We start from the raw sequence: 19,451 nt of genomic DNA, 5'->3' as shown, positions 1-19,451 counted from the left end.
TTTCTTGTTAACAAACTGTAGTTTTGGCAAGTCGGTTAAGACATCTACTTTGTGCACGACACAAGTCATTTTTCCAACAATTGTTTAAAGACAGATTATTTAACTTGTAATAGACTGTATCACAATTCCAGTGGGTCAGAAGTTTACATACACTAAGTTGACTGTGCCTTTAAACAGCTTGGAAAATTCCAGTAATATATGTCATGGCTTTAGAAGGTTCTGATAGGCTAATTAACATAATTTGGAGGTGTACCTGTGGATGTATTTCAAGGCCTACCTTCAAACTCAGTGCCTCTTTGCTTGACATCATGAGAAAATCAAAAGAAATCAGCCAAGACCTCAAACAAAGAAAAAAATTGTAGACCTCCACAGATCTGGTTCATCTTTAGGAGCAATTTCCAAATGCCTGAAGGTACCACGTTCATCTGTACAAACAATAGTACGCAAGTATTAACACCATGGGACCACGCAGTCGTCATACCGCTTAGGAAGGAGACGTGTTCTGTCTCCTAGAGATGAACGTACTTTGGTGCGAAAAGTGCAAATCAATCCCAGAACAACAGCAAAGGACCTTGTGAAGATGCTGGAGAAAACAGGTACAGAAGTATCAAAATCCACAGTAAAACGAGTCCTATATTGACATAACCTGAAAGGCCGCTCAGCAAGGAAGAAGCCACTGCTGTAAAACCGCCATAAAAAAGCCAGACTACGGTTTGCAACTGCACATGGGGACAAAGATCATACTTTTTGGAGAAATGTCCTCTGGTCTGATGAACCAAGAAAATAACTGTTTGGCCATAATGACCATCGTTATGTTTGGAGGAAAAAGGGGGAGGCTTACAAGCTGAAGAACACCATCCCAACCGTGAAGCACGAGGGTGGCAGCATCATGTTGTGGGGGTGCTTTGCTGCAGGAGGGACTGGTGCACTTCACAAAATAGATGTCATCATGAGGGGGGAAAATTACGTGGATATATTGAAGCAACATCTCAAGACATCAGTCAGGAAGTTAAAGCTTGGTCGCAAATGGATCTTCCAAATGGACAATGACCCCAAGCATACTTCCAAATTTGTGGCAAAATGGCTTAAGGACAACAAAGTCAAGGTATTTGAGTGGCCATTACAAAGCCCTGACCTCAATCCTATAGATCATTTGTGGGCAGAACTGAAAAAGCATGTGCGAGCATGGAGGCCTACAAACCTGACACAGTTACACCAGCTCTGTCAGGAGGAATGGGTCAAAATTCACCCAACTCATTGTGGGAAGCTTGTGGAAGGCTACCTGAAACGTTTAACCCAAGTTAAACAATTTAAAGGCAATGCTACCAAATACTAATTGAGTGTATGTAAACTTCTGACCCACTGGGAATGTGATGAAAGAAATTAAAGGTGAAATAAATAATTCTCTCTACTATTATTCTGACATTTCACATTCTTAAAATAAAGTGGTGATCCTAACTGACCTAAGACAGGGAATTGTTACTAGGATTAAATGTCAGGAATTGTGAAAAACTGTTTAAATGTATTTGGCTAAGGTGTATGTAAACTTCCGACTTCAACTGTATATTATTGAGATATATAGATGACAAATGGAAGGAAGAGATGTTTTTTTTCTTCTTCCATATACACTACTGGGCAAAAGTTTTAGAACACCTACTCATTCAAGGGTTTTTCTTTATTTGTACTATTTTCTACATTGTAGAATAATAGTGAAGACATGAAAACTATAAAATAACACATATGGAATCATGTAGTAACCAAAAAAGTGTTAAACAAATCTAAATATATTTTTCAAATAGGTACCCCTTGATGACAACTTTGCACACTCTTGGCATTCTCTCAACCAGCTACATGGGGTAGTCACCTGGAATGTATTTCAATTAACATGTGTGCCTTGTTAAAAGTTAATTAGTGGAATTTCTTTCCTTCTTAATGTGTTGTGACAAGGTAGGGGTGGTATACAGAAGATAGCCTTATTTGGTAAAATACCAAGTCCAGCATACCACCCTGCATACCACTGCTGGCTTGCTTCTAAAGCTATGCAGGGTTGGTCCTGGTCAGTCCCTGGATGGGGGACCAGATGTTGCTGGAAGTGGTGTTGGAGGGCCAGTAGGCACTCTTTCCTCTGGTCTAAAAAATAAATATCCCAATTCCCCAGGGCACTGCCCTGTGTAGGGTGCCGTATTTCGGATGGGACGTTAAATGGGTGTCCTAACTCTCTGAGGTCAATAAAGATCCCATGGCACTTATCGTAAGAGTAGGGGTGTTAACCCCGGTGTCCTGGCTATATTCCCAATCTGGCCCTCAAACCATCACGGTCACCTAATAATACCCAGTTTACAATTGGCTCATTCCCCATCTCCCCTGTAACTATTCCCCAGGTCGTTGCTGTAAATGAGAACGTGTTCTCAGTCAACATACCTGGTAAAATAATGGATAAAAAAAAATATTATGGAAAGAACAGCTCAAATAAGCAAAGAGAAATGACAGTCCATCATTACTTTAAGACATGAAGGTCAGTCAATACGGAATAGTTTGCACTTGAATAGTTTCTTCAAGTGCAGTCGCAAAAACCATCAAGCGCTATGATGAAACTGGCTCTCATGAGGACCGCCACAGGAATGGAAGACTCATAGTTACCTCTGCTGCAGAGGATAAGTTCATTAGAGTTACCAGCCTCAGAAATTGCAGCCCAAATAAATGCTTCACAGAGTTCAAGTAACAGACACATCTCAACATCAACTGTTCAGAGGAGACTGTGTGAATCAGACATTCATGGTTGAATTGCTGCAAAGAAACCACTACTAAAGGAAACCAATAATAAGAAGAGACTTGCTTGGGCCAAGAAACACGATCAATGGACATTAGACCTGTGGAAATGTGTCCTTTGGTCTGGAGTGCAAATTGGAGATTTTGGGTTCTAACCGTGGTGTCTTTGTGAGACATGGTGTGGGTGAACAGATGATCTCTGCATGTGTATTTCCCACTGTAAAGCATAGAGGAGGAGGTGTGATGGTGCTTTGCTGGTAACACTGTCAGTGATTTATTTAGAATTCAAAGCACACTTAACCAGCATGGCTACCACAGCATTCTGCAATGATACGCCATCCCATCTGGTTTGGGCTTAGTGGGACTATCATTTGTTTTTCAACAGGATAATGACCCAACACACCTCCAGGCTGTGTAAGGGCTATTTTACCAAGAAGGAGAGTGATGGAGTGCTGCGTCAGATGACCTGGCCTCAATCAAATTGAGATGGTTTCGGATGAGTCGGACCTCAGAGTGAAGCAAAAGCAGCCAACAAGTGCTCAGCATATGTGGGAACTCCTTCAAGACCGTTGGAAAAGCATTCCAGGTGAAGCTGGTTGAGAGAATGCCAAGAGTGTGCAAATCTGTCATCAAGGCAAAGGGTGGCTATTTGAAGAATCTCAAATATAACATATATTTTGATTTGTTTAACACTTTTTTGGTTACTACATGATTCCATATGTGTTATTTCATAGTTTTGATGTCTTCACTATTATTCTACAATGTAGAAAATACTAAAAAGAAAGAAAAACCCTTGAATGAGTAGGTGCTCTAAAACGCACATATCAATTATTTATCAGGAGGTGAGAAGAAAATATCTGAATTTAAATTGATCCAACTATGGTGATGATGGTCTATATAAGTACTCACCTATGATTCCGCTATCCTGGCTCTCAAGTGTGGAGTTTGGGCTCCGGCAGGGACTGGGGCGGAGGAGGGTCCCACCCGGGCTGGGATTGGGGAGACAGGGTCCCCCGGTACTGCTACTACCCATGGTGGAGCAGGGGCTGTCTGAGCATGGAGACGTAGTGCTGCAGGTCAATGTGGAGCATGGGCTCGCCGCCTGGCCAGAGACATTACACTACAGACAGAGAGGGAGAGAGAGAGAGAGAGAGAGAGAGATAGGCAGAGAGGGATGAGAGAGAGAGGTGAGAGGGATGAGAGAGAGGAAGAGAGAGAAAGGTGAGAGAGGGATGAGAGAAAGAAAGAGAGAGAAAGGTGAGAGAGGGGTGAGAGAAAGAAAGAAGGGGGCAGTCAGGTAGAAATCGAGGAGAGTTGGATAGAAAGGGTGGCAAGATAAGAGAGATATAGAAAGAGAAAGGGCAGAGAGAAGAGAGAGAGAGAAAGAGGTGTTTTATTTAAAGCTCTGTCTATGGACAAGTATTATCAGAGGTATAGACCCTGTTGGCATCCTTTCCAGCTGTCCCCAGGTTAATGCATGGTATATAGGTCATTGTATATACAGTAAGTGTGTGTGTGTGTGTCAATATCCCCCTCTCCTCCCAATGTCCCCAAACCCCAATATCTGCATCCTTCTTCATATGTCTCCAACAACACCCGAACCCTACCATTCCTAGATCCTATATGTCTCAACTCACCCCAGCACCCAGCGTTTCTGCAACGTTAGAGAACGTTCAGCTCAGTGCTTTTCCCACTTTACCACCCCATCATTTATCTGAACCAGGACACGGTACACTGCTCACAGCCGACACATTGTCTCCATAAAACTGGCTCCATCTGGAGCTCAGGTGGAGGAAGGAGGTTAGGAAAGTGGGGCAATGCTCAAACGGTGATAGAATGATACAGTACAGTATATAAACCTCCTGCGGGCTCAACAGCATGTGGCGAGCCAATGCAACAAGATTAAAAGCAAGATATTCAACTGACATCACCTTACGTACACATTCCATAAACAAAATGACATTACAGTATATGCTTTCAAATATTAAGACAAGAGTGCCTCGGGTTTTCTTTTCAACTGGTCATTTACCTTGTAGTTTCTAAATGTGCAGCTTAACCAAAACAAACTCTCAATCTTGGTTATCATACAAAACACTGCCTTGAAATCTAATTAAAGAAACCATACAAAAACTCCTCACTTCATCTGCAAAGAAAACACACAAGCCTCCTTTTCATATTTCTGACATCTGACTTCCTCAGTCACTCTCCCTCCTTCCTTCTACCCATCCTTCCCACCATCTTTCCTTTCACATACCTTCTTTTCCCTCCAGTCCTCCATGGGGGTGCTAGGCGAGGCTGGGGTCCCTTCTCCCAGTAAGAAGCCCAGCCTGGTCATCAGTTCCTGGGTTGAGAAGGAGGAGGAGCTGGGCTGGAGCTCCGCGTGCAGCTCTGGAGGACAGATGGAGAGAGATGACAGACGAGCGGATCACTGTGAACAGTACGACGTGACCACACCAAACACACGCGTTCTGTAGCTCAGCCCAGTTCAGTCCAGCTCAGTCCAGCTCAGTTCAAACCTTCCTGCCTTTCCTCCTACCTGGCTACATCGATTGGATGAAGGATTATGTATACTATGCCGATGGAGGAGAGGTTAATGTATGCATCCACAGGTCAGCAGTAGCAGCAGTAGCGCCGGTCGGCCTCATTACCAATGAAGAGGCTGTGGCTTTCTCAGTCCCTGGCTGCACGACTGAAGCAGCCCTCTGTGTGTGTGTGTGTGTCCATATGTGCGTGTGTGTGTGTGCCTGCTCAGCGCTCCCGGTTGGTTAGGAGACAGGCGTAGAATCTCAATGAGCTCAGCTCAGCCCTGGCCTCCGGCAGAGGGCAGGCGCCTTTGCACCGTCGTCTTTGGCACTGGCTGCCCTGTCCGGACAGATCGGGCTGAGCTGAGCAATAGGGTGCGTCGATACATCACTGAGATGGGCGTGATGCCACGACCTTTCACCTCTAGGTCATCTACACCACTGTATAGACGCAGAGGAGGATGAGGCGAGGGGGTTCAACACGGCACCTCTACAGTGCCTTGCGAAAGTATTCGGCCCCCTTGAACTTTGCGACCTTTTGCCACATTTCAGGCTTCAAACATAAAGATATAAAACTGTATTTTTTTGTGAAGAATCAACAACAAGTGGGACACAATCATGAAGTGGAACGACATTTATTGGATATTTCAAACTTTTTTAACAAATCAAAAACTGAAAAATTGGGCGTGCAAAATTATTCAGCCCCCTTAAGTTAATACTTTGTAGCGCCACCTTTTGCTGCGATTACAGCTGTAAGTCGCTTGGGGTATGTCTCTATCAGTTTTGCACATCGAGAGACTGAAATTTTTCCCATTCCTCCTTGCAAAACAGCTCGAGCTCAGTGAGGTTGGATGGAGAGCATTTGTGAACAGCAGTTTTCAGTTCTTTCCACAGATTCTCGATTGGATTCAGGTCTGGACTTTGACTTGGCCATTCTAACACCTGGATATGTTTATTTTTGAACCATTCCATTGTAGATTTTGCTTTATGTTTTGGATCATTGTCTTGTTGGAAGACAAATCTCCGTCCCAGTCTCAGGTCTATTGCAGACTCCATCAGGTTTTCTTCCAGAATGGTCCTGCATTTGGCTCCATCCATCTTCCCATCAATTTTAACCATCTTCCCTGTCCCTGCTGAAGAAAAGCAGGCCCAAACCATGATGCTGCCACCACCATGTTTGACAGTGGGGATGGTGTGTTCAGGGTGATGAGCTGTGTTGCTTTTACGCCAAACATAACGTTTTGCATTGTTGCCAAAAAGTTCAATTTTGGTTTCATCTGACCAGAGCACCTTCTTCCACATGTTTGGTGTGTCTCTGATCAGTCTTCTCCTTGTATGAGCTGAAAGTTTAGAGGGACGGCCAGGTCTTGGTAGATTTGCAGTGGTCTGATACTCCTTCTATTTCAATATTATCGCTTGCACAGTGCTCCTTGGGATGTTTAAAGCTTGGGAAATCTTTTTGTATCCAAATCCGGCTTTAAACTTCTTCACAACAGTATCTCGGACCTGCCTGGTGTGTTCCTTATTCTTCATGATGCTCTCTGCGCTTTTAACGGACCTCTGAGACTATCACAGTGCAGGTGCATTTATACGGAGACTTGATTACACACAGGTGGATTGTATTTATCATCATTAGTCATTTAGGTCAACATTGGATCATTCAGAGAGCCTCACTGAACTTCTGGAGAGAGTTTGCTGCACTGAAAGTAAAGGGGCTGAATAATTTTGCACGCCCAATTTTTCAGTTTTTGATTTGTTCAAAAAGTTTGAAATATCCAATAAATGTCGTTCCACTTCATGATTGTGTCCCACTTGTTGTTGATTCTTCACAAAAAAATACAGTTTTATATCTTTATGTTTGAAGCCTGAAATGTGGCAAAAGGTCGCAAAGTTCAAGGGGGCCAAATACTTTCGTAAGGCACTGTACATCCTGTTTACATACAACAGTGAGTTGGAGAATATGATGATGTCTAGGAAACGGAGCTCCTATTGAGAGAGATGAGGAAGAAGGGAAGGAATGTGGGAGGGCCGAGACACAGCTTGTTGGGCGTTAGTTACTCTCAACCCGTCTGGGGTTAGACACGTTCTCATCCATCTCTCCCCTCAATCCGTCTTGGGAAAAAAGCTTCCAAAGGTGAACCCTTTTTGGTTCCAGGTAGAACCCTTTTTGGTTTCAGTTAGAACTCTTTTGGGTTCCATGTAGAACTCTCTGTGGAAAGGGTTTTCACATGGAACCCCAAAGGGTTTTACCTGGAAACAAAAAGGGTTCTTCAAAGGGTTCTCTTATGGGGACAGCCCGAAGAACCATTTTAGGTTCTAGAGTGCACCTTTTTTTCTAAGAGTGTATCCCTCCATCCCTCTCCCCCTCTCTCAAGCCCCCAGGATCGCCCCATTCTTTCCTTCTCACTGTCGATATCCTCTACCCGCCTCCACATAATCCATTGTTCTCTCCAATGAACCGTAGAGATGATGCAATACACAGTAAGCAAATACGAGGAAACAGCCACCACCACCTCACTATTGCATATCCCTCCTCTCTTCTCCCCCCTAAAGTCACAACTTACTCCATCCCTCAGACAAGGGGCGATGATGAAACGAGCTGACTGGTTAGACGAAAGGCAGGCACCGGCACCTTTCCTACACAGCAGAGATCACATGCAGAGCTGTTAATCACAGACAGTGAGAGAGACAGAAGGACAAACAGACGCTTGGTGGAAGACGGGGCTGGACTGTCTGACTGGGGCTCCTGTACGTTCAGAGAACCAGAGAAGAGTTCAACGCAGAGTCTGATTCAAGGGTGTACATTAGAAATGGGAAAGAAAGAGAGACCGTGAATGCCAGGGTAGTTGGGTGCCATCTTGGATAGAAATCAAAACAGGGGTATCACCTGAACTAAATGAATCCTGTAATGTCACCTTCCATTATCCAGCTTAATGGAAGTGAAGTATTAAACCAACCGTAGTCACAGCAGCTGTCACATTAGCAGCTCCCTTCCACATTATCACTCTGATACACGTTCTCTTTCTGTGAAAAACATGGATCTGAAGTGTTTTGGTCCACACTGGGTTGTGTAATAGACTGGGAGCTGGAGCACGCTTGGTTCTTTCTGGCAGAACGTTGTTCAATCAAATCTTAGCACACTTCAACCCACTGGGCACAGACTTCAGTTCAACGTTTTTGACTTATATTTGGTTGATTTGTCAACTAACGTGAATTCAATGTGAAATCAACAACAAACAAAAAACGTCACCATGACATCAGATTAAGGTTCTAAGTTGTGAAAAAAAGACAAACTTCCCTGAATTAAGTTGATGACTTTTTGGAAATCCAATCAGTTTTCCACGTTGATTCGACATCGTCACATTACACTTTTGGGTTGAAATGACGTGGAAACCAGTGGAGGCTGCTGAGGGGAGGATGGCTAATAATAACGTCTGGAATGAAGTACATGTGGTTTCCATGCGGTTGATACCATTCCATTGACTCCATTCCAGCCATTACTATGAGCCGTCCTCCTCTCAGCAGCCTCCGTTGGTGGGAACAACATTGATTCAGTGGTAAGGCACTTTGGTTAAGCAGAGATCCACCAAAACTGAGAACAAGATCTGGCTCTGCACCCTCCATCTCAAGGAAACACACCTTCAAATTCCGGGTGAAAATTCATCCCTCGTCATTCTTATCCGACAGGCGTATTCTTGGTTTTTGTGCAAAAATAGAATAATGACGTGGCCTGTCAAAGTCATTACCAAACTGAATACACTCAAATGCATTGCACAGCTATTCATGTCTAATTCATGAATTTGTTTGAGTCTGCTAAGGTGGTTTTGAAAGGCAAACCTAATCATCTTATATGACGTTAAAATTATACCTCTGCTCCATTCAGGGTTCATTACAATTCATAACGAGAAAAGCACGTGGAAAAGCAAATATGGAAAACGTCACATTGAAAAGTATTGCAAATTACCACACAAATGAGAAGGAAATGGTTAGTAAATGTATATTATAATGATCTATATTTACTTTACATTCATAACGGTTATTGGAGATACACTGTGGGTCTATGTGGGCAGTGGGAAATGGTGGTTACTGTTTTAAAAAGCTACCCTCAAATCACACAACTGTGGCTAAAACTAAACAAGACAAACCGAGAGAGAGAAAGAGAAAAAGTGAGAGGGAGGGTGTGAGAGTGAGACACAGAGAGAGAGAGAGAGAGAGAGAGAGAGAGAGAGAGAGAGAGAGAGAATGAGCGAGAGAGAGAGAGAGAGAGAGAGAGAGAGAAAGAGAGGGAGAGAAAGGGAGAGAACGAGATCGAGTGCATCCTCAATCTATCAGCCAATGTCTCCATCCATTGCCTAAGTGCCCAACTGATTTCCCACCTGAGGTCAGGAAGCTATAATCAGTGAACCTATGCGTTCGGCTCTCCATGGTACTATTAGGAACAGCACCTCGTAACTTAAACAACCAGACAATATTGAAAGCTTCATCAATCTAAATCTGACCTCTGCGTGACAAATCCCAGGAGGGTCTATTCAGGGGGTTCCGGAATGATTGAAACACACAGTAAACACACCAGCCCGCTGTCGCCGTTGGTTATGAGAAGCAGAGGGAGAATAGCGGTGCTTGGCAACAAGAGGACATGAGGATGCTGGAGACAGGCTGCTCCGCCTCAGGACTAGCCCCCAGCCTCTCCACATAGACAGCTGTGCAGGGGATGGCTGGCATTTACACTGTTACCCTCAGCACCACTTCGGTTTGGCAGGTCAATTGAACACATGCGCATGCACATACTGTACATGTGCATTTGAAAAAGATTACAGCAGGCACCAAATCAAATAACTCAAAACTATGGAAGATTTGTTCTCTCTATCCTCTGTACCTCTCTTCCTACTTTTCCAAATGTACTGTATATCATTCTCTCTCTCCTCCCTCGTCTCATCTCTCATCCACCACTCTCTGTGCAGACACGCTCACACTCACCTCTCTGGGCAGTCTTGCTATTGTTTAGAGTGAAAGCGAACGCGTCTCCAGGACTCTCCACATACTCCAGCTTCCTGTACAGACCTTCAGTCAGAGCAGCAGAGAGAGAGAGAGTGAGATGGGGGTAACGAGAAAGGGAGGAGAAAGTGAGCGAGAGCGAGAGCAAGAGAGAGAAATTCAACTCTTCCAGATGGGATTTGCAGTGGGGAATTTGAATTTCTCCCACCAGTTGGGAGGAGCCAACATGAACTCAGATACATGCAGTACAGTATAAACTAATCCCTGTGATGATAACAGCTCAAATCGCCAACATGAGTGTGTGTGTGTGTGTGTGTGTGTGTGTGTGTGTGTGCGTGCGTGCGTGCGTGCGTGCGCGTGCGCGCGTGTGTGTGTGTGTCTGTGTGGGGCAAAGCTCCACACTACTACAGTGAACTCAGAGCTTCAGCTTGATGCACACTGCACCGCCACCTAGTGTTACTCAGCTAGAATGCCGAAGACACAAACGCTGAAGACATCGAAGCATAATCTGCGCTGGGTCAGTGAGTAAGCGGTAGAATCCCAGTTACCACATAGCCCTGGCATACCACTGAGAAATCACGCAAGGAAAAAATACTCAATAAGTTAATGACAAAGTTACTTAAGTTTATTTGCTTTCTAAACTTCCCCAGCCTTCAGTCCTTGGAGATACAGTGAGTTGTTATTATTGATGTCCTGTATCCTGGACAGTATGCACATTTGACAATGATATTTTGAGCATAATCTCCTATATTTCCCAGGGGAAATAAAGTGCTAGCTGTGTGAATAGCCCTTAATCAATCATTAGGCATGTACTGGCTGTGCTATAAACCCACTGGGCTTAAAAACCAGGCAGAGCAATCATAACCTAATCTCCACAAAGAGCACACAAGAGCCTGTCAGAACCGTGGGAGATACTGAACAGAACATGTGATCAATATGCTATGAGCGAGACTCGTCGCTAGGCTAGCAACGAACATAGCAACGAGAACAAGATGACCTGCAAAAAAAGAGAATGATGTAAGTATATTCATTTTTACAGATGATCTATAGATGTGCCCTTCCCTCTGTGTGGTGTGTGTGTGCGTGTGTGTGTGTGTGTGTGTGTGTGTGCGGGTGTGTGTTTGTGCATGCGGGTGTGTCTGTATGTTAGTGTGTGTTGATTAGAAGAACAAAAGCCTGGTGGATGGCTGTTACAATACCTGGGGACTTGATGCCCATATCTGAGGGCATTATGTAGGACTGGCGATGGACCAGGGGTGAGGAAGGCAGGGAGATGGACTCCCCCTTAGCCAGCTTCCCCCTCGGCCTGCCACTTAAAGGGTGGGGGTGGTGGGCACGGCTAGGCTCCTGGTAGTGGGTCACCCAAGCACCAGCACCCCTTCGTTGGATACTGTGGCTGTGGTAATCAGCAACTACGGCTAGCAAGAGGAGAGGGAGATATAGTGGGAAAGGTGAGAGAGATTAAAAGGGGTTGGAAAAGAGAAGAGAGAGAGAACAAATTAAACTGTAATCAATAATAGGGCCTATGAAAAGGTGCATCTGGAAACATAAAGGGATAATCCACCCCAAACCACTAATTCCTATCATTAACAGTGTTAAACAACACTAATATGTGAAAACAATCTTTTTTTGTGAACAAATGTTTCATCTTGTCGTTATAACAAGGTTGTAAGCAGCATGTGAAAATCTTTGTGGAAATCTGTTGCAGCTCAAGTCGACTACAAAACCCACAATGCAATGCTCTCTGGGCTGGCTGGCTATTTAGCTAGCGAAGTAGCAAACGTATCTACATACAATAATACCAAAGTCAATATCAGCATGTGAAGTAGCTAGCTATCTGTAAAATCGCCTAAACAAACTGAACTAGCAATTCAGGAGTCTATCTCACCGAGATTAACCTGCAGTTCATCTCTGACTAGAGTGAGTGCAGAGCATGTTGCTATGGCAACACTGGCCCTTTCCCACCTTTCCCACAGACAGGGCCATTGTGGGATGCTACTTGAAAGAGAAACTGAGTTGAATCATTTGGTACACTGTTTAGATTGAGCACAACAACAAAAAAACGTTATGAAATGTGATAGTGTGTTACCCCCTATCTCCAATGAGGAGAACCATGTAGCTACGACTCGTTCCGACACCACTTCCTGGTTTCACAGATGGACCACTTCGGAGTTAAATCATGGGTAAAAAATAAAAAATAAAAAACATTTACCTACTAATAGAACATAAGATTTTTATTTCTGGGGGTGGGTTATCCCTTTAAACAGGATCGTCAAATACATGTTTTGGAGCAACAATAAGTGGACGACATCCCCTTGCATTAAGAGACCGGATCGATTCTTCAAGTCTAGTAGTGGCTCTTTGAAGAGCGGATCGCCTACTGGCAGCTCAGAGGCCTTTGAGGAAAGTGTGTTCCGCTTTTGTCTCCCCTCTATGCTAAATGTAATCACTGCACAGGTGCAATGATGTGCGTGTGCATTGCAGTTACTGGCTACGCCTGATGCATAGAGTGCAAAAATAACACAGCATTAACGGAGCTGGAGTAGTATGTAATGCTACAACAAAATGACATTAAAGCAGCCCATTGATATTTAGCATGGTTTATACAGTAACCTCATTCCCGTGGATGACAAGAAGAGAGACAGATGGCCATCTACATTATATAATGTATTTGAACGACAATCTGCAAGGATACACACAGCCTTAAAAAGCAGAACTTACAGGTTATGGACAAAACCAACATTACTAGGTAGGGAGTTGCTATAACTTGATTATAATTAGTTATAAACTCAGGGCCCCTAATCGTGCTGCAAAGTTTCCATTCTCCTTCTCTGATGCCTCTGAGCGAGCCTCCAGGCCACACACACGGCCTTATGGGAACCATATGCTGCTCATCATGTAGTCAGGGAACAACTTTCTTTCTCAAGGCTTCACACACAATCACAGCCAGCTTCACACAATGTAAGGCCATAGGCTTAGACCAGGGGTTGCCAATTACATTCAGCCGTGGGCGGATGGTACGGACGGCCGGAACATAGTTATAAATCATTTGTACACTACAAATTGACTAGAATAATCCCAAACAGATATAGTATTAGACAACAAAATAATCATTTCAAACATAGATTGCATTGGGATACGATCACATATGTCTCTATTTATGCGTGGGAGTTCCTTAGGGACAGATTTCCTACATTAAAATCACTTTGAGATGATTTCCTGGTGATTTTACAGACGTTTTATGTCCAACAATTAAAATGTACATGCCATTATTAGCATGGTAGTCCACCTTTTGAACTAAATCTAAGGACCTAGAGGCATTAATGGTAGATGGTAGATGAGACTGACACACTTCTCTGAGTTCTGTAGCTCGTCAACATTAGATGCATTAAATATTTCATGTGAAATATTCTGACTTTGTACCCATGTGTCTACAGTGCCTTCTGATTTCCCCCAGACTTCTCTAGGGGTGAGCACTCACGTTATGAGATACTGACAACACCCTTGTTGTTACCTCACAGAATGGAGCTAGCTAGTAGCTACATAACTACTGGAAAGAGGCACAACCCCAGAACGGAAGCACACGAGGCCTAGCATCAATCTGAATAATAGATTAAAGCCTACCAAAATAAAGAGGCTTGACAAACATTATTTAGAACTGGTAAGAAAAATCTATATAAAAAAGATATTACCCCCCTTTCCCTCAGAACAGCCTCAATTCGTCAGGGCATGGACTTTGCAAGGTGTTGAAAGCATTCCGCAGGGATGCTGGCCCATTTAGACTACTATGCTTTCCCACAGTTGTGTCAAGTTGCCTGGATGTCCTTTGGGTGGTGGACCCTTCTAGATACACACGGGAAACTGTTGAGCGTGAAAAACCCAGCTGCGTTGCAGTTCTTGACACAAACCATTGCGCCTGACACCTACTAGCATACCCTGTTCAAAGGCATTTAAATATTTTCTCTTGCCCCTTTGAATGGCACGTCTCCTCCTCTTCATCTACACTGATTGACGTGGATTTAACAAGTGAGTGACATCAATAAGGGATCCTAGCTTTCACCTGGATTCACCTGGTCAGTCTGTGTCATGGAAAGAGCAGGTGTTCTTACTATTTTGTATAGTCAGGGTACATCCCTCATGACCCAAAAAGTTATTGATAATTTCAGTATCTTATTTTTGTGGGTCAGAGCTGTTTGTTTAACCCACTCCAACTTCTCGTGACACACTTTAGGTCTGGGAGGAACTTACAGCAGTGGGAGGCAGCATTCACTCCTTAATTAGGCTAATTGAAATGGCTCTATAGTCAAACACCCGGGGACGAAAAAATTCGGAGCAGCCAAGTATCTACCATCTTCAATTAGGGCGAGTGCTACTAATGTCGAGGATTGGTTTCACTTCGCTAGAAACGCTTCTACTCTGAGACTGATACAACAGAGATAGTACCCAGATTTCAGAAACATCCCCACGGCTCCCAGAAAAAAAACAAAAATCCATCAGTTACTTATTGGTAAAGATTTCAACCCAGCCTTTTATCAACAAATTCATATGACACTATTATAGTCAGTCAAAAGGTGTCTAGTTACCCGGCACAAACTGTCATGGGTGCAGTGTTGTAGATGGTGTTGTTTGTTCTCTTTCCTACCTGGATCCCTCCTGCTCCTCTTCTCTTCTTTCCTATTCCTCCCAAACACTGCTTTGAACATGTTCAAACTGATTACAGGGAGTTCTGTGAAAAATAGTCAATACAAATATATTATTCCCTCTGCAAAAAAAAAGTGCTATTGCAGTAACATGGCCATATACTCCTAAATGAGGCAGCACTAGTCATGGGAAGATATTGATTACAATGAGCCCTAACATACCCTCATCAGCCACAGTGGTCTGGAATGAAACCTGACAAAAAAGGGAAATGTGGAGAATGGTACAAATGAATGGATGCAGCTCAATGTGAAATGGATTCCAGATTAGCAAAGGTGAATAGCAGACAATTAGACTTGAAAACAAATGCGAGGCACATGCTGAAATCCCTTATTTAATCTATTACTTGCGAATGAATTCATACACGATACAGTAAAAAACATGTTTTTCTTGCAATAACTTTGACGCGAAACATGAACGATTACGTAAACTGTAACGTTAAACAATGTAAACGGCTTGTCATGCCCTGACACTTCACGCATCTAGAAGTTGGCTCACTAAACAGCCGACAACCTCACACGTAACAGTACAAGCAAAATATACCTGTTAAAAAAAGAAGAGTCAAGTTTAGTTCGTCGACGTTTCTTCAAAACAACGCATTTCCCTCCATAGCTATAGGAATGTTGATTGCATGAGCGGAGCTGTGTGATCCATCCTGGAAGTTGGCGGAGCTGATGGATGAAAGACGCTCTATCGTGCGCTTTCTGGGAGCTGGGTGCGCGCCCCCTCCGAGTGAAGAACGTTTGGATGACAAAATGAAAATAAATTAAAAGTCACCAACACCTGCAATTCCATTCCACAGCTGATTTATTTCACCAAGCCTCATTTTCACAACTTCTGAATCTTTTTTTAGTGTTATGATGCGCTCTTTAAAAAAATCTTCATACACTTCCATATGGCACATCATCGCCAGTGTTGGACAACATAAATCAGAGAGTTTTGGGGGAAATTCACACACTTAAATAAATAAATCATAAAAAATTCACTAGACACCATATCATACATACACAGTCTACACATTGAATACAGTAACGTTCTGTAACAACACATTGTAACATTTTTTATTTCTCTGTACAAATACTATTTGACATTTCACAGATATGACTTCATGATATATATTTGGCCAACATACAAATTATTTATTTGACTCAAAATCGAAATTCACATTATTTTCCATTTGGCTGTAGTCGATTCACCAAGCTAGTTTTGAGATATTTGCTGCCTTTTCTATATCCATAACGGTCTTAGTTTATCAACTACAGCTAACATATATTGAACATCATGTTAATTTATATTTTGAGTAAACTATCCCTTTAATGTTTATTTTTACGCAACACTTCTTCAGCACTCTCTCCATTCTCCACATTTCCAACCAAGCGGATGCCTGGCTCGTATCCAACAAACCTTTCTTACTTCTTTGGCTGACATTACACCACTCCAGAAAACAACAGGCTCTTTCCCACTGGAGCCACACACACAAGAACACACATACACACACACACACACACACACACACACACACACACACACACACACACACACACACACACAAGACACACACACATACAGACACACACACAAGAACACAACACACACATACAGACATACAGACACACACACACACAAGAACACACACATACAGACACACACACAAGAACACACACATACAGACACACTCATGTTCTTTTTGTCTCTCACATTTCTCTTTCTATCTCACACACACACTCAAACACACACACAGATGTAACTTAAACTGATGAGTCGGTCCATGGTTTCTACATGGTTTCTCCACCCTTACACCCAGGAGTCAGGGGATCCAGAGTACTGGTTAGCCTTCTGAGAAGGCCTCCTCGTGGTGGAGTAGAAGTCCACGTAGTTAGTGGTGTTGGTATTGGATTTCAGTCTGTTAGGTTGGGAGGTGTTGTATCGCTCTGTGGAGGTCAGGTTCTCTGGCTCGTCCTGGTAAGGCCCAGGCTCCTCCTCCCCGTAGCCGTTCGGCGATGACAGATACATTCTGTAGTTGTTGTAAGTGTTCCTATCCAGCTCGTCGGAGTAGAACACATCTTCCTGCTGGTAAAACAAAAGACGAACTCAATCCCTTCAACACAACAAACATGGGTCCTACATGAGGGCGGAGGGACTATTACACACAACCAGTAAAGTAGTGGTAAAAAATACCAAAAATAGGTGGGTAATCTCTGATCGCAGTCCGTTGTCCTATACTTTCAATGCATTTTTCCAGTAAAAGGTGGGTAAACCCTCTTCCAAAATAAAACAAGTACTATCCACTACACCACTGAACACAATGAAAGACCAAACTTTTAAGATGCATTTGATCCCTTGAACACAAGAAAGGCTCAATGGGGACTCAGTGGCCACCACTTCATCCAATAAAGGACAATAGGGTTGTGTAATCTTATTTCAGGTAACTGAAAGAGAATTTAAAAGCCCAGTGCAGTCAGAATTAAGATTTTCCTGCGCTTTATCTATATTTCCACACTATGAGTTTGGAATAATACTGTGAAATTGGAAACAATTATGATAATGCCCTTTTAGAGTAAGAGCTGTTTGAAATTAACATCTGAAATTTCAGCCCGCTTGGGTGGGATGGAGTTTGATTGCCCGGTATGTCACCAGGTGGTAAATTAGTTAATAGACCAATAAGAAAGAGGGTTCCAAACCTCTCCGCCAATAATAGCTCATTTCACCCACTCAGACCACTCTGAGACAGTCCTAGCTACATTCTTGCTAAGAAGCCATTGTTGTTTCCTTTTTGACACAGTTAACTGAAAACAATCACAGTAAGTAACTTCATTGTTAGGCAGAAATGATTTGATGTTGAGATAAAAAAAAATTTAAAAAACGGCTGCATTGGCCCTTTAAGACACCAGAACCGAAACACATTTGTTCCTCACCTGGGACCTAGGCCAGTCCTCTCTCGATGGTGAGGAATAGGACCCGATAAAATATGGTGTTTGCTTTTCTGACCCTGAAAGTGAAAAAACAAAGATACGACTTTCAAGCGTGAGGCATTGCCAACTCCGCTGTGTGTATGAAACATTCCAAATATATACCAAATGCACAACGGATAATGTACTAGCGAATAAAAAGACCTTCATCGTGGCTTACCTGTGTACTGGTTTCTATGTAAACTGTTGTCGCCATAATATGTATCGAGTTGCATAGATGACTGAGCCCTCTGGTAGTTAGAGCTGTGTCTTCTGATTCCTAACATGGCAGGAGAGGAGGTTGCACTACCACCTGAGAAGACATCCCATTCATTCAATCACTCAAAATCAACATTATATTTAGAAACCACTTGTCAGAAAGTGCTCGACAGTAACCCGGGCCTAGACGTCAAAGAGCAAACGGAAGCATAGTCTCAGGGAACGAACTGCTAGAATCCTGACTAGAACCAAAAAATTTGATCATATTACTCCAGTGCTAGCCTCTCTACACTGGCTTCCTGTCAAAGCAAGGGCTGATTTCAAGGTTTTACTGCTAACCTACAAAGCATTACATGGGCTTGCTCCTACCTATCTCTCTGATTTGGTCCTGCCGTACATACCTACACGTACGCTACGGTCACAAGACGCAGGCCTCCTAATTGTCCCTAGAATTTCTAAGCAAACAGCTGGAGGCAGGGCTTTCTCCTATAGAGCTCCATTTTTATGGAACGGTCTGCCTACCCATGTCAGAGACGCAAACTCGGTCTCAACCTTTAAGTCTTTACTGAAGACTCATCTCTTCAGTGGGTCATATGATTGAGTGTAGTCTGGCCCAGGAGTGGGAAGGTGAACGGAAAGGCTCTGGAGCAACGAACTGCCCTTGCTGTCTCTGCCTGGCCGGTTCCCCTCTTTCCACTGGGATTCTCTGCCTCTAACCCTATTACAGGGGCTGGGTCACTGGCTTGCTGGGGCTCTCTCATGCCGTCCCTGGAGGGGGTGCATCACCTGAGTGGGTTGATTCACTGTTGTGGTCATCCTGTCTGGGTTGGCGCCCCGCCCCTTGGCTTGTGCCGTGGCGGAGATCTTTGTGGGCTATACTCAGCCTTGTCTCAGGATGGTAAGTTGGTGGTTGAAGATATCCCTCTAGTGGTGTGGGGGCTGTGCTTTGGCAAAGTGGGTGGGGTTATATCCTTCCTGTTTGGCCCTGTCCGGGGTGACCTCGGATGGGGCCACAGTGTCTCCTGACCCCTCCTGTCTCAGCCTCCAGTATTTATGCTGCAGTAGTTTATGTGTCGGGGGCTGGGGTCAGTTTGTTATATCTGGAGTACTTCTCCTGTCCTATTCGGTGTCCTGTGTGAATCTAAGTGTGCGTTCTCTAATTCTCTCCTTCTCTCTTTCTTTCTCTCTCTCGGAGGACCTGAGCCCTAGGACCTGAGCTCCAGGACTACCTGACATGATGACTCCTTGCTGTCCCCAGTCCACCTGGCCATGCTGCTGTTCCAGTTTCAACTGACCTGAG

The 19,451-nt window shown here is 43.7% G+C and overlaps 2 protein-coding genes across 5 annotated transcripts in view; both read right to left on the bottom strand.

The window, feature by feature from the left end:
* Positions 1-15,007, bottom strand: part of LOC112255164 (protein TANC1-like) — a 49,504-nt gene extending 34,497 nt beyond the window's left edge. Inside the window, exons 1-5 of the mRNA XM_042323999.1 lie at positions 14,929-15,007; positions 11,486-11,704; positions 10,269-10,352; positions 5,024-5,157; positions 3,679-3,889 (exon numbers count right to left, since the gene is read on the bottom strand). Of these exons, the coding sequence (XP_042179933.1) occupies positions 3,679-3,889; positions 5,024-5,157; positions 10,269-10,352; positions 11,486-11,704; positions 14,929-14,989 (709 nt within the window). The 5' untranslated portion in view covers positions 14,990-15,007. The remainder of the gene's footprint in view (positions 1-3,678; positions 3,890-5,023; positions 5,158-10,268; positions 10,353-11,485; positions 11,705-14,928) is intronic.
* Positions 15,008-16,588: 1,581 nt separating this feature from the next.
* Positions 16,589-19,451, bottom strand: part of LOC112253847 (plakophilin-4-like) — a 20,486-nt gene continuing 17,623 nt past the window's right edge. For 3 of the 4 annotated variants that reach the window (XM_042323995.1, XM_042323998.1, XM_042323996.1), the window contains exons 19-21: positions 18,114-18,245; positions 17,900-17,973; positions 16,589-17,054 (exon numbers count right to left, since the gene is read on the bottom strand). In XM_042323995.1, coding sequence (XP_042179929.1) covers positions 16,779-17,054; positions 17,900-17,973; positions 18,114-18,245 — 482 coding nt within the window. In that variant the 3' untranslated portion in view covers positions 16,589-16,778. The remainder of the gene's footprint in view (positions 17,055-17,899; positions 17,974-18,113; positions 18,246-19,451) is intronic. The other variant, XM_042323997.1, reaches the window with a different exon arrangement.

The sequence above is a fragment of the Oncorhynchus tshawytscha genome, linkage group LG07, assembly GCF_018296145.1.
Source record: "Oncorhynchus tshawytscha isolate Ot180627B linkage group LG07, Otsh_v2.0, whole genome shotgun sequence".
NCBI lineage: Eukaryota > Metazoa > Chordata > Actinopteri > Salmoniformes > Salmonidae > Oncorhynchus > Oncorhynchus tshawytscha.
This window is presented reverse-complemented; position numbering and strand designations above follow the sequence as displayed.